The following is a 14,369-nucleotide window of genomic DNA, read 5'->3' on the forward strand; positions in this document are numbered from 1 at the left end:
CATTTGTTTCTTTCAGCACTGTTTTGTACATAAATGTGTGAGATTTGTGTTTTTGTTATACATTCATTCATGTTTTAAGTGTAGTAAAACTAAACTAAAAAATGCTAAAACCAGTGTCCAAAGAAATATTTATATAGTGTATCATTTCTTGCATTTCTCACCTTAAGCTCTGTCTACACTATCAAACTTTATGTGACAAAAAAATGTGATGTGCCCATTATATGGACAGGATGATGTTATATCACTACCGTATTTGGGCATATCACTACCATATTTGGGTATCACACTTAATAATAGTGTAGACAGAGCTAGATATCTAGTTAGATATCTAGTTGTATTGGTGAAATCAACAAGAAACCTTAGAACATTCTGCATAGAACACAAGTTAATAATAATAAACACAATTAAATATACTGTACAATAATTTGATTCTTTTTTTCGTAATTTGTCATTATACCTTTGTACATGAAACTAATAATTTACACTATAAATAACAGGTTTCACCAACATTTGTTCGTACAGTAATATCAAATTTTGTAAAGTGATATCGTAATGGCTCATTTCCTGGGCCTAGGATAGCCACCTAAGGTCTTTATTGAAAGTGGGTTTTAATAGGGTACTGTAGGAGGTTTGCAGCAAAATGTTCTAAATGGGGGTTTTAAAAAGCCCCAATCAATTTCAGACATTACTAGCATAACAACAATGTGTTTTTGTATTTAGTTGACAATGAAGAAACACCTTTAGATGAAGAGCTTGAGTTCTACATACAAGACAGACCAGCTAGGGGTAATAGACCGATATTTGAATGCTACTGGAATGGCCGTTTGATACCTTATACATTTGTGCAAGAGTAGGTGCTTGTTTCGTTGAAAAATAAAATTTGAGTGAGGAGTGAGAATATAGGATGTGGACGATCTCAAAGTGTATTTATCAAAACGTAGAAAAACTCAAACAGTTCTTTTCAGAACTATATATAATTATGTGGTGTACCACAAACATTATATCAACATATTGATTTCGACATGCAAACCGTCATACAATATTAAACAAATTTGTCTATACTTTTTTAAATATTGTCATGCATAATTTCATTGTTTACCTGACTTGTGTTTAATTTTTTTAATGTTTTTATTGTAGTTTTGATTGGTGTGCACCACCAAAAAAGCGTGGCCCGATTCCGGTGGAGTGCTTCAACCGGCTGTCAGGCGTGCTGTGGACAAACGACATGTTCCAAGTTAGCACAAACAAACTGACCTTCAGTGATTTGGAGGTGCGACTACGGGATAATAATACCATTTTTGAGAAAGTTATTGCCGGAATGGTGAGTACACACTAAAATTAGTGGCTAAGTGTATATACAAATGTATTATTTTTATTGTAACAATATAGTGTTTCAAATTTAGAATCAACAGCAATATTCATTTTTTGATGCTTTTATTCCCATTATTATTAAATGAAAATTTAACCCAATGATAATATTTATGTGTTTAAGAGATAAATATTATTACCTTATCTATCTTATATTTTCTAGCCTCAACGTGCAAACATCGATAAAGAGTTTACAGAGTGGCTAAAGGAGTGTCATCGTAAGCTAGACAAACAAATCAAATTCAGCGGTTACAGTGGTAAAACAGCCCGGAAGGACCTACCTATTAAAAGGCAATCACCATGGGCTGTGTACAAGAATATAGAGTGGGATGGCAAAGTATTTAAACAGGGGCAACTGGTTAGTGTAACAAAAAAATAATGTATTAAAGGAAATCCTTACCGATAACCATATTTTAAGTCCATCTCATGAGAAAGTGAAAAAAACTCCATTTTTAAAAAATCAATTAAAAAATAAATTAGATAAAGTATTTAAGATGTACATATGATTTCAGAACAATTGCGAGAATTACGATTCCGCGTCGACGTAAATTGCTGTGACGTCAAGTGTGCTTAGCAAAATCTACCTCATGAGTTTTCACTGTTGTCAACATAAGATAAGATAATAAGATTTATTAAGGGCACATATCCACAAATTGCTCAAGGCGCTTGTGAAAACCATGAATAATACTAACCTTGAAAGTAAAAAAAACACAAAATTAAAAAAACATACGAGAGATAGATACCTGTAATTTCAATTGCTAATTTGACCTTCAAGTAAACTCCTCTCCATTTTGACATCTTTAATTTTTTCGACTCATTTAGTAATGTCCAAGGAGGGGATTCAATGGTCGAATGAACCCCTCTTTTGCATGTAGTGCCCTTTTTAGCTAGAGACCAGCAGTGGAAGTAATGATAAATCGGCCTAGCTAACTTAGTTTATGATGATTTTTTTCTCTTTTGTGGAAAAACTAACCTCCCTGGCTAGAGGCTTGATGTCATTCATTTATCATTTATAGATTTTAACACAAACATTGTGTATCGTGCAAAAATAGTTTGAATTTAAAAATTTACAGCTACAAAATAAAAAGTTACTTGTGTATGTATATAACAGAAAAGATCATAATTCATTTGTGTCAAATCTAAATCACTGAATAAATTTTGTTTTTAGATGCGGACGACTCGAACGAATCCAATCATTTACGGTAGTATTCAACGATTCATGTTGTTTGGCGACTATAACGAAGATGTGTTCGCAACTGGTGGAGACGTGGAGGTCCGCCAAGTATGTAAAACAATTTTGTTTTTTCTGATTGATCAACAAATAATAATGATAGAATAATCAATGATTGATTGTTTGAATTGTTTAATAGTTATTTTTGTGATTGATTAATCAAATAAATCATGACTTAACCGCTCGGCCACTCACTCCAGTTAACCATACTGAAATAAAATTGTTTTATTTGCATTTTATTTTTGATAGGAGCCTGCAATGCTGTATGACATGGTGAAGTCATTTCCTTTGAGTAAATTGGACCGAGTTATACCAGATAGGCAGTGCAAAAAATTCATAGACGATGAAAGTGGAAAGTAAGCCTTTGAATTCTTACCGTACCCATCTGAATACAGGAAAAGCTTCCTCGAACGCACCCTTTCCTTTTATAATGAACAATTTTAACCAATGGTTATTGCTAATGAATACAAAGTTTCAAGTGGTCTTTAATTAGAGGCAGATTGCTACAGACCTTTCATGTTTTCTTACAGGCTTCCTGAAAGGCTAATGGTCTCTTGGCCAGAAGGATTTGATGTCCAACCTAACGAGAAACGACCGGCAGGTAAAAAGATCGGTAAGTGGAATAGAATTGATGGTCTTGATTCCAGCTTTAGTAACCTGGAGTTTGAGGCAAAATTATAAAACCATTATAGACCTGTGACAATATTTAGATTGATGGTCTTAATTCGAGCTTTAGTAATCTGAAATTTGAGGCAAAATTATACAACCATTATAGACCTGTGACAATCATAAGATTGATGGTCTTGATTCAAGACTACTAATCTGGAATTTGAGGAAAACTTAAAAAACCAGTATAGACCTGTCTAGCCAAAGACAGGGAGACTTGAAAAAAACTGTTGTGAGACCTTATAATAGTGGAGATAATTTATGGCATTAATTTTTAAAAAGATATAAAGTTATAAATGTATTTATATAACGCATTCCACAAAGAATGTCGTCTCAATGCGCTGTGGAATTGGTTGTTACACATTCTTCCATTAATCATGCTTCTACCCTAAGGGTCACGTTATGTCCTGCTGCCAACTAAAGCACAATTTCGTCTACTGTGTGAGCTAGTACACCGGGGGAACGCCCTACTTGTCTTGAAACGACATACTAGGTTCTTTAAAGTGCACACGAGCATGTGTAGACTGCATGGACTCCTTAACCGAGAAGACTTGTTCTACCACTAGATGACTTGTTCTACCACTAGAAGCATTTAACGAGTGAGCCTCGAAGCCTTGCCATAAGGCTATAGATTACAGTCCCACTGTGTCTTAACTACACGGCCACTCACTCTCAATGTTAAATCCTTTCTTTCTTTTACAGGTGCAATACAAATAGAGATACTGAACCGCAATGGTGATGCAATTTCCAAACTACCAGGGTCACAACACTCATCTAAACGTCTGCTTGTTGAATTGAAAATCATCTTACATGGTATTTTACTTTGTTTTAAGCCTTGTCTACACTATCAAACTTTACAAAAAAAATGGTGATATCTTATCACTATCATATATGGGCATATCATTACCATATTTGGGGACATCACACTTTTTTGTCAAATTAGTTTGATAGTGTAGACAAAGCTTTAATGCATTTCTTTTGTATTCTTGGTTCAGTCCATCTTTTACCATAACATGAATCAACCACTATAGACATTCAAAGTTGCCGTTTGTATGGGTATCTTGAACTCATTTCTTCTTAGTCATAGTTGAAGTTTTCATTCATTGAGGGTTGAATGACATCATGCATATCTAGATTTTCTTGCATCTAAAATGTGATGGAGAAACCTTTCCCTACACAATTCATCCTCAATCATTAAAAAACACTTCTTGTATTATGCAATGTACAAAACAGTATACTGATTCCATTTCTTTTAAATCCTCACAACATTTATCAATTTTTTTAGCTTCCACAAGAGATGAAGAAATTGTGTCTTATATTAGCCAGTATGGTAAGAAATGGACATCATATTGGTTTAGAAAAATGGGTGAGTTCAACCAAATTTTCATAAATCTTTACTTGCTGTAGTTTTAAAACATACATTGCACTTGTTTATTTTATGAAAAAGTATCCCTTTAATATGGGTATACCTTGAATAGGGATGTCCCCTAAATAGAGGTTGGTCGTAGTGTTAAAACATACATTTTCTGTGTTCATTTTATGGAAAGTGTCCCTTTAATAGGTGTAAACCTTGAATAGGGGTGTCCCATAAGACTACTGTATGTACAAATGTGTGGTTTGTTTCAGAGAACATAAAAGCACTTGGTAACTATACGCTGAAGCTACAGTGTGTTATGAACGAAAGCAATGCTGAGTCGTTTGGTGGTAAGCCACTCCCCTCACACAAGATTAAATTTGCAGTCGTTGGTAAGTGATTTTATAATTTCTATTAATATTTTAAAAAAATCTTTATATTGTGGAACAATATTGCTTTCAAAGTATTCATAAAAAGGCTGAAGTTCTGTCTACACCATCTAACTGGTTTGACAAAAAAAGTGTGATGTGCCCAAATATGGTGGTGATATTCTTAAATATGGTAGTGATATGACATCATCATGTCAATATATGGGCACATCACATAAAGTTTGATAGTATAGACAGAGCTTAAGACTGCTGTGGCTTAGTTAGCCGACTTTAAAAAGATTTTTTACACTTAGTAGCTAAACTAAGCTTGGTTTCCATTAGGATACAATGCAAGATTGTAAGTGCAACATAGTAATTTGACCAATCACAAGCGATATATTGTTCCAACTATCATTGCCATTGGTCAACTCACTTTTTTTTATGTTAACTTTTTTGCATTCCATCCTAGTCTTTTATCTTTTGATAACCAACCTCCATGGACTACCAGTTTCAACTAGCATCAGCCTTTAGCCCCAATGTTGCTTTCAATTAACAATCTAATATCACATACTATTTTGATTTCTCTTCCTTTTTCAGAGGGTCCGCCTACTAAGTTTAGCGTAGGGATGCTGGAACCGCCTTTTCGCGTCGGGGTACCGTTCAACATTCCTTTAAAAGTTCATGATAAATTTGGTAATCAAACCAAACCAACTGCTGATCTGACACCTGTACTTGAAGCAAGGTATTGTTACTTTATACAACCACTATGTATAATTTATTTTTTTTAAATATATGTGAAAACATTTTCATCTGGTTTCGATTTTAGTAATGAGACCGAGATTCATGAATTGTCAACTGTCTTGACACGTCTAACCTGTTGTTTATCCATAATAATGTTAAATTTAATATGTTGATGGTGTTTCTTGTAGTGGTATCACTGTGGAATATGATACTACCGTCGTAAAGGGTACCACGCTCTTAATAAAGGATGTCAAAGCCATTGCCCGTGTGGACAGCCCCTTAGGAAAGGACTACAGCTTCAACATTACTCTACCAAGCTTGGTGGACAGCCCTTGTGAAACCATGAAATTTAGGCTTCTCCCAGGTAAAGAAAGTTTTCATAATATTGTTTTAAATTTTGCTATTTTAAAAAGGATATAGGTTTTTAATGTGTATGTCTGTGTGTGTATGTTATATATATTTATTTCATTGCAGGGTGGCCATCTTTGATACACGTATCCAACCGGCAAGATGAGGATATTGAGCTTGAGAATGGTAAACCTGTGTTGTTTAATGTTGAGATACACGACGCTGCTGGAAACATAACAGTACAACCTAAACTCAATGTTGTTTGTAAGGTAAGTGTTTCAGTGGTTGATTGCAGTGATCTATTCTTTTTTATTTCATACCCATCCAACAGCAAGTAACTCGCCAATTACAGGATGGATAAATAATATCGTGCTAAGTCTAAACTAAGTCTCATTTGAGGCTTAGGGAGTGGAATTGAAAAAGTTGTGAGTTACAACCCTGGCACAGGTCAGGATTGAACCCTTGGGATTGGACGGCAAGCACGTTAACCACCAAGCTACAGCTCCACTCTATTACCTAGCCTATTACTTAAGCTTATGATGATGGTCTTAACATAGGGACCTTTAGATTTATGACTGCCTAGGGTCTATAGAGGTCCCCTTATTATGAACTGGCATTAATTTGTCCAGCTGGAAGGGTTACCCTCTATAAATAAAGTTTTAAAAAATATATATAAACTTTAACTTTTTGAGTGATTATTGAGTAAATTATGCATTTTGTCATTATTTGTGCACTAAAATCGATGTAGATTTTTTTAGATAACTGCTCTTAAAAAAATTGAAATGCTTTAATATTTAAATGTTTTCTTAACAGTTTCTAGGTGCTGGGTCGTTGCCAACATACAATGCTGACTGTAGTAATACGGGTAAAGGCACATTGTCAGGAAATATTCTATTCATTAAAAACATCAAAAAACCACAGAAGATCACAGCAAGAATTGAACTAAGTGTAAGATTCAGTCTATTATATACTAATTAATAATAGACTAATTTTTATTTAGAAAATATATTTATTTTAAAGAGATGTACTGTACCTGTTATGACTGGATTTTTTGTACCATGAAAGTTGAATACATGCGTCAATGCCATTGTTTGCTGGGGACAATATACTCATTGGGGATAGAGAGCAAATGTCATATATCTAAATTCATTGATAGATGTGATGTAGTCGTAATCTGTGTTATCTATCACTTTTGTTAGCTGTGACTCTAGTTAATTAATATATAAACACAAGGAGCTTTGTAATTTTAAAATATAATCTTTATTAGGTAGATGTAGCTGACTCAGAAAGACAATAAAATGTAGGAAGGGCCTATATGTGATTCATCAATACACTTGCTGTTTTAGAAAAAGTCTTTCTGAACCCATATCTGATTTGATACATGAGTTGTCAATAGGATCTGTATCTATGTGTAAAGTATTCAATGTTCTGTTTGAAGGTTATTATACCTTAAGCTCTGTCTAATACTTTGTGTGACAAAAAAAATGTATTGTGGACACGATGACATCATATTACTATCATATTTAGGCACATCACACTTTTTTTGTCAAATTAGTTTGATAGCCTAGACAGAGCTTTACATATATTTAACAATATGCAATTTTACTTAATATATTTTAGAATTTTAAAAATGTGCCAGCATATGAGCAATCAATCACTATCATACCTAGCTGTCAGCCCTGTTTCCTTGACGTCTTCTTCACAAAAGCAGATGGTAAACTGGAGAAGTTATTACCTCTGCAAGAGCTTAACAGAACTGCTGGAGAGCACATCACAGACCTTAGTAAGATTCTTTATTTCTTTCTTTATGTGTTGACACTATCACTGTCGCAGGCAGTGTTGAACGCAGGGGACAAAGGCCTCGAACCCTTGCCGATAATTTTGGCTCTTTAGGTATTGTAAACGCCGCCCCTGCCTTAACCGCTCCACCATTTAACTCAACCAATTGAATATAAAACAAATAGTACACAAATATCTGATTAATTTATTCTCCAAATCTAAAATTATTTTATTACTCAAAAATCACCAAAAATGTACACAATTTCCCACAGTGTTTGCATTGTTCGATGAGGGAAAGCGCCACCTTACGATGACGAAAGAATTAGCGGATAAGATAAAAGTAAGTTGGTTACCGAGATTTAACAAGGACCTGCTGTTGGAAGGACGTCTACCAAACCTCAAAGTTCCTGATTCCATCTTAGACCCAAAATACTGCGAAGTAAGCCTGAGCGATGGTTCTAGTGTTGAGTTCTCTTTTACAGTAAAGTAAGTATGGAGGTTTGTTGAAGCCTTTCCCTAATGCTTGGTTTGACCAATCACAAGCGATGGGTTATCCAAGCTTCGCTTCTGATTGGTTGCGTCTCTAGTAGGAACCGCGCTTTAATGATCTGTTATTTTTCCTAATCAAACCAACAGAGGCAGTTAGCCGGGGTTAGCTGGCCCGAGTTAGTAGTTAGTAGTATTTTACAACATGGTACACTTTCATGTATGGTTAATGAAAAGCCTGGCCTAAAAAAAGCCATTAACACAGACTGTTAGAGCCTGGCACCCTAGGCCCAATTTTAAATATAATTCACCTAGGCTAAGTATCTATGACTAATGTTTCCCATACCTGCTCATTCGAGCAGTTAAGGGTGATATAATCTTACATCACCATAAGAGTGCTGCCTACACATAGATGCACCAGATAGACTTGTGCCAGATAAAAATGAATTGATTGACAAATTGTGAGTTTTAAATTGCGGTTAACACTTTTATTTTGTTTTTAGGCCTAATGCTGGGGAAGCAGCATTGTTAAAAGCCACCGCAAAGGGGCCAAAAAGTGTACGTTTGGGTGAAGTTTGGGAAGGTGAAATCGTAGTTAGTGTCACTGACCAACATTCAAATCCAATTAAGAAGGTAGGAATAACTATTTTTCTCAAAAAACATTTTAATTACAGTAAGCAAGCAGAAAGACATAGTATATTATAAACTCATTAAAATAAAACCTTACAACCTACCCCAACCCCAAAAACATAGTACATGCATGTTTATAGCCTAATACTGTCCCTTGGAACAATAATATAATATTTGGTCAGATATTTGTGTATGGTAAACTTATTCCTATGTTGGTAAACTTATTCCTAGGACGGTAACCTTATTACTGGGCTGGTAAACTTATTCCTAGGCCGGTAAACTTATTCCTAGGCTGCTAAACTTATTCCTAGGCCGCTAAACTTATTCCTAGGCCGGTAAAGTTATTCCTAGGCCGGTAAAGTTAGTCCTAGGCCAGTAAACTTATTCCTATGCCTGTAAACTTATTCCTAGACTGGTAAACTTATTCCAAGGCTGGTAAACTTATTCCTAGGCCGGTAAACTTATTCCTAGGCCAGTAAACTTATTCCTAGACTGGTAAACTTATTCCTACTGTAGGACAGTAAACTTATTCCTAGGCTGGTAAACTTATTCCTAGGCTGGTAAACTTACTCCTAAGCCAGTAAACTTATTCCTAGACTGGTAAACTTATTCCCTACAGTAAATATATTCATCAAGATGGGCTTGTTCCCAATATTCTTTCTAGTATTCTGTTTTCATTGAACTTTATTATAACTTACAGTTACCTCATGGAGCTCTGAGCCAGTTGGAGGTCACTTCAGAGAACCTTAACCCAAGACAACTCCAGAGGGCTCTCTTGCAGAATGTCGGCTTTGTGTTAAAGAACATTCGATTTACAGGAGACACCCTTGGACAACGTGAGATCACGCTGACTTACTGTGGCTTAACCGACTATGTAAAGCTTACAATTGATCCTGGTCTCCCGAGCAAGCTTAAATTTGTCCACTTTACTCCAGCTGAAGTAAGTATATTCGTACTTTCCATCAGAAATTGTTTGAAAGCCTTTAGGCCACATACATTAAGAAATGAGTATTATAGTATGAGTAAAGTGACTCCTCAACAGTATGTGTCTTTAACCATTGCACAGCTAAGGTGGTTCCACATTGTAAGGCGTCTCTGTGTAATATACTGAATTTTTTAAAAAAAAACCATTGCACAGTTTAAATGTCTATTGGACAGTGTATTTAAAGTAATGATAATCTTAATGCTAGTATATTTTGTCCAGTATCAATTAATGGCAAAGAATTAATTATCTTTTTGTTTTAGCCAATTATTCTCCACTCGGAATCATGGTTCGGAAAACCAATCTCACTTCAACTTACCGATGAATCTGGCAATCCGCCATCGTACGTTAACGTGAAAGCAAGTCTTAATCCTTCGCCTGGCCTTCAGGTAAATCTAGATGTTCAGTAATCCATTTACAAGACGCATACAAACAAGATGCTACTGATTTGATCTTAACTTGATATTTTGTAAAACTGATATCTGAAAAGATTTAAACCTAGAATTGAGGTCCATAGAAAAGTACAATAACAATGGATTGTAATTTTAAGCTCTGTCTACACTATCAAACTAGTTTGACAAAAAAGGTGTGATGTGGCGAAATATCATGAAGATGTCATATCACTACCATCTACCATATTTGGGCACACCAAACTTTTTTTGTCAAACTAGTTTGATAGTGTAGACAGAGCTTAAACGCTTTGTCTACACTATCAAACTTTATGTGACAAAAAAAATTGTGATGTGCCCATATATGGACATGATGATAGTGTAGACAGAGCTAAAGATTCTTGTTCACATTTATAATTTAGAGGGACACAATCTATCAAAATGTCCATTAATCTTATTTTTTCATGTTTATCGTAATCTAGCTTGGTTCGTCTGCAAAGCCAAACGTTGCTTGTGACAAAAACGGAATCATTGACTTCGGAGATTACAAAGTTATGTCGGGCGTGTAAGTAATCCTTTATGGGTTTTTTTTTGTCCAATCAGGTTTTTTTATTGTAATTAGGTCCCACCATAAATTTGCATATTGTTTTTAGGCAAAACTTATCATCTAAAGCTCTGTCTACATTATCACTAGTTTGACAACAAAAAGTGTGATGGATGTCCCCTAATATGGTAGTAATATGCTTAAATATGGTAGTGACATGACATCATCATGTCCATATATGGGCACATCCTATTTTTGTCACATAAAGTTTGATAGTGTAGACAGAGCTTAAGTCAACATATTTCATATATAAGCCCACCTCTATAAGCTGATGACTTCAGTCAATACAACCTTTATTATTTTCATTCAAATAAATAACATACACATTACAGTATTATATACATTATATATGTTGCCAATTTATCAGTTTAATTTACAATTAATATTAAGCGTACACTTCCATCTTTTGTTGATTTTTTAAATGTTTTTAGTGGGACGTACAAGCTGTCCGTTAAAGTTTTGATTGGAAAGACAAATATTGTTAGTCCAACGCTCACTGTGAAAGTCTTACCAGACCCAATGAGACCTGTGAGCCTAGACGTAACATACACTGAAAAGAAGATTTTAGCAGGCGGCGTCTTGCCAGGTAAGGAAAAGGGATGTAGTGACTGATTTAAATCTATTGTAGTAATGTACCCCAGTTAAGTAAAAGAGTAATAGAAAGTATATGTAGAATGTAATTGTATAAAATTGGAGTGACATGTGACAGGCATGGGTTCAACACCTCTGTGTCATATATTGCTTGTATCCTTTACTGTAGGACAATGCTTTAATCGCATTGCCTCATCCTTTGGTTGATCCTGTGTACATATACTCTACACATGTACAATAAAGAACTTTTGGTCCTCTATTTGAAAAGAGTGTGGTGTTTTTATCTTGGCATTACACTGTGGGTGTGGGTCCGTAGAGGTCCTGATCCACATTCCCTCAACTAATGACTAATATTCAAACATTTATATCATACATTGCAAGATGTTATGTTGTTTACCCATTAATTAAGTTTTGTTGCTCACTACTTGATTGAGCATGTGCAGATGTAGAAGATGCTTCTTGATTGATTTTCCATTTTTTTTTACAGATTTCTGCCTAACAGTGTTAACAGAAGATAAAGGAAACCTTCAAAACGTAAACGTCAAAAGTGTCACAATGGTAATACGTCATGAGCAGTGTCCTAGTGGAGTGTGCTACAGCAGTGATCCTAGAAAGGCGGCAGATGAAAATAAATTTGCGTACTTCAGGTATGTCTTCCATCTTAGTACATTGTTGTTTGTTTGATTGCAAAAAAATACTCTCTCAAAAGTTTATGAATTTTGAACTGTTTTCTTAATTTTTTTTTATATCAATTCTGTATTTGTCCCCTTTTTAATGTCATTTTATAATAATTATATCATATTGTATTGTAAATATACTGTATAATTAGCTGCTATGTTTTATATGATACTACTGTTTTGGGTTATAAACTCTACATATACACTATTTTGACTATGATATTTTCAATATTTTTCAACTTTGTGTGAATATTTTTCAATAAATACAATGTTGCGTTGTTGTTTTTTTGAAAAACTGAGACATTTTTTTAATTTTTTTACAGAAATCGAAAAGCACCAGAAGTTAGTGGACCATGTAAAATTACATTTCAATATTCCAGTAAATACAATAACCATAACGTCGTTATCAGGTCACAAGAGGTTTGTGCATATTGCCGTTATCTTTTTTCAGTTTGTCACCACAGTGGATAAAAAAAATATTCTTTTTTCTTACAGTTAAATAAAGGTTTTGGTTGACCACAATTAAAATAGGATTTTTTTACTGACCACATAAATTAGCTAAAATCAAATTACATTATCATTTTGAATGAATTTTTTTGTTCATTTTTTGCTTTGGTAGTTGAAGTTTACAGTTATTGCAGGACCGCCTGTAAAGCTAGTAACCAATGCCTCTCAATTGACCCCCACCGTATCGAACAGTCCTCGTGCAGACAGACGAGTTCTTGTCAGCAGCCTTCAGTTGAATTTACGGGTAAGGATCAGTTCTCAAATGAATGAAATAAAGATAAATACTATGAAAATACATACACCTAGCCTTAATTTATGGGAAACCCCCGGCAAATTGCAAATCAACAACCCACACAACAAACAGACCAGCTTTCTCTAGTTTTTTTATACAAGGTTTAAAACACATTGTTGTCAATTTTTGATTTCATGACGCATCAAGTAACTACAGTGCACTCTCAAGTCAGAAAACAATACTGCACATGCTCAGAAACATGTGTGAATGCGCAGAATGAATGGCACAATACGTAATAAAATACCGAAATGTTCTATTTAATGCAGACATTTTTTATTAAAACTACCAAAATTGATTTTAGCAACTTGAGATCTCATTCATCCTTGATTTTTTTCAAGAAAATTTCCAAAATTTCGCATTAGTTCAAAATTTACAGCTGTTTAAAAATGTGCCACACCCACCTTTTATTTTTGGTCGCGAAATATTTTAGCGTTTTTATTAAGCAATAATTATAAATATAAATATCTGACAAGGCTGAAAATTGCTGGACCCCGTAAATTTCTGCTAAATTGGTTGTTTTGTCATTTGGAATGACCCATTCAGAACATAATTTATTTACTTCTTTTTTTGGTAACTTTTATCTTCAGGATGAATTCAACAACCCTGCAGGTGAGGACATCAATGGCAAGGTTTCTGTGACAGTGTGTAGTTCTGTGAGTGACACAGATGAGGATGATGACAGCGAGATGCCATGTCTTGATCAATCTGCCAGTAACATGACTTTTACCATGACCAAGGGCAGAGCGTTGATTGAAGTAAGATAAAAAATAATTTAACAACAACTCCTTTCGTTTACCACTCATTCCTAAATAAACGATTTTTCCCTCTTGTTTTGTTAGAATATTATGGCCCAATTAAATTCACATTCAACTTTATTCACATATATAATACGGTACATACATTACTATATGTGAAAAGGAGCCAAAAAAATAGTTTTCGCTAGTTTGACTCCTGTCACAAAAATAAATTGGTCAAAAAGCATTTGATCTAAGAACAATAATTTGTTAATAATTCAATAAAAAAGAAACAAAAACTATATAAAAGAAATAAAGTAATCAAACATTAATGCTTTTGTAATAGTAAACATTTAACTTCATTTATGAATTTAAAAACAATTTTCCAGCATCTTTCGGAATTGCAAAATTATTTTTATTACTAAATCTGGTCCTAGCATTATGTGTAATTAAATAAAAGTATTCCATAGTTCTAAAGAGCAAGAGAATAACAGATTGAAATTGTACTGTATTTTGAAAAAATGGTATTTTCTTGCCAACAGAAATGTCTACATAAAAAGTAAAATAAATAAATAAAAATCTTGATTGGAAATTACCCGTTTTAAAAACATGCACCCATAAT

General features: G+C 34.2%; 1 protein-coding gene across 1 annotated transcript in view; it reads left to right on the plus strand.

Annotated features, from left to right (window-relative positions):
• Nucleotides 1-14,369, plus strand: part of LOC144839919 (structural maintenance of chromosomes flexible hinge domain-containing protein 1-like) — a 29,926-nt gene that overhangs the window by 6,095 nt on the left and 9,462 nt on the right. Inside the window, exons 10-33 of the mRNA XM_078695500.1 lie at nucleotides 721-850; nucleotides 1,138-1,321; nucleotides 1,532-1,726; nucleotides 2,537-2,650; nucleotides 2,849-2,955; nucleotides 3,130-3,212; nucleotides 3,968-4,078; nucleotides 4,551-4,631; nucleotides 4,892-5,011; nucleotides 5,585-5,729; nucleotides 5,917-6,092; nucleotides 6,203-6,345; nucleotides 6,890-7,024; nucleotides 7,697-7,859; nucleotides 8,128-8,341; nucleotides 8,845-8,974; nucleotides 9,672-9,911; nucleotides 10,217-10,342; nucleotides 10,825-10,907; nucleotides 11,378-11,532; nucleotides 12,025-12,184; nucleotides 12,538-12,634; nucleotides 12,834-12,965; nucleotides 13,601-13,768. Coding sequence (XP_078551626.1) covers nucleotides 721-850; nucleotides 1,138-1,321; nucleotides 1,532-1,726; nucleotides 2,537-2,650; nucleotides 2,849-2,955; nucleotides 3,130-3,212; nucleotides 3,968-4,078; nucleotides 4,551-4,631; nucleotides 4,892-5,011; nucleotides 5,585-5,729; nucleotides 5,917-6,092; nucleotides 6,203-6,345; nucleotides 6,890-7,024; nucleotides 7,697-7,859; nucleotides 8,128-8,341; nucleotides 8,845-8,974; nucleotides 9,672-9,911; nucleotides 10,217-10,342; nucleotides 10,825-10,907; nucleotides 11,378-11,532; nucleotides 12,025-12,184; nucleotides 12,538-12,634; nucleotides 12,834-12,965; nucleotides 13,601-13,768 — 3,392 coding nt within the window. The remainder of the gene's footprint in view (nucleotides 1-720; nucleotides 851-1,137; nucleotides 1,322-1,531; nucleotides 1,727-2,536; nucleotides 2,651-2,848; nucleotides 2,956-3,129; nucleotides 3,213-3,967; nucleotides 4,079-4,550; nucleotides 4,632-4,891; nucleotides 5,012-5,584; nucleotides 5,730-5,916; nucleotides 6,093-6,202; nucleotides 6,346-6,889; nucleotides 7,025-7,696; nucleotides 7,860-8,127; nucleotides 8,342-8,844; nucleotides 8,975-9,671; nucleotides 9,912-10,216; nucleotides 10,343-10,824; nucleotides 10,908-11,377; nucleotides 11,533-12,024; nucleotides 12,185-12,537; nucleotides 12,635-12,833; nucleotides 12,966-13,600; nucleotides 13,769-14,369) is intronic.

This window comes from Antedon bifida, chromosome 4 (genome assembly GCF_963402885.1).
Source record: "Antedon bifida chromosome 4, ecAntBifi1.1, whole genome shotgun sequence".
Taxonomy (NCBI): Eukaryota; Metazoa; Echinodermata; class Crinoidea; order Comatulida; family Antedonidae; genus Antedon; species Antedon bifida.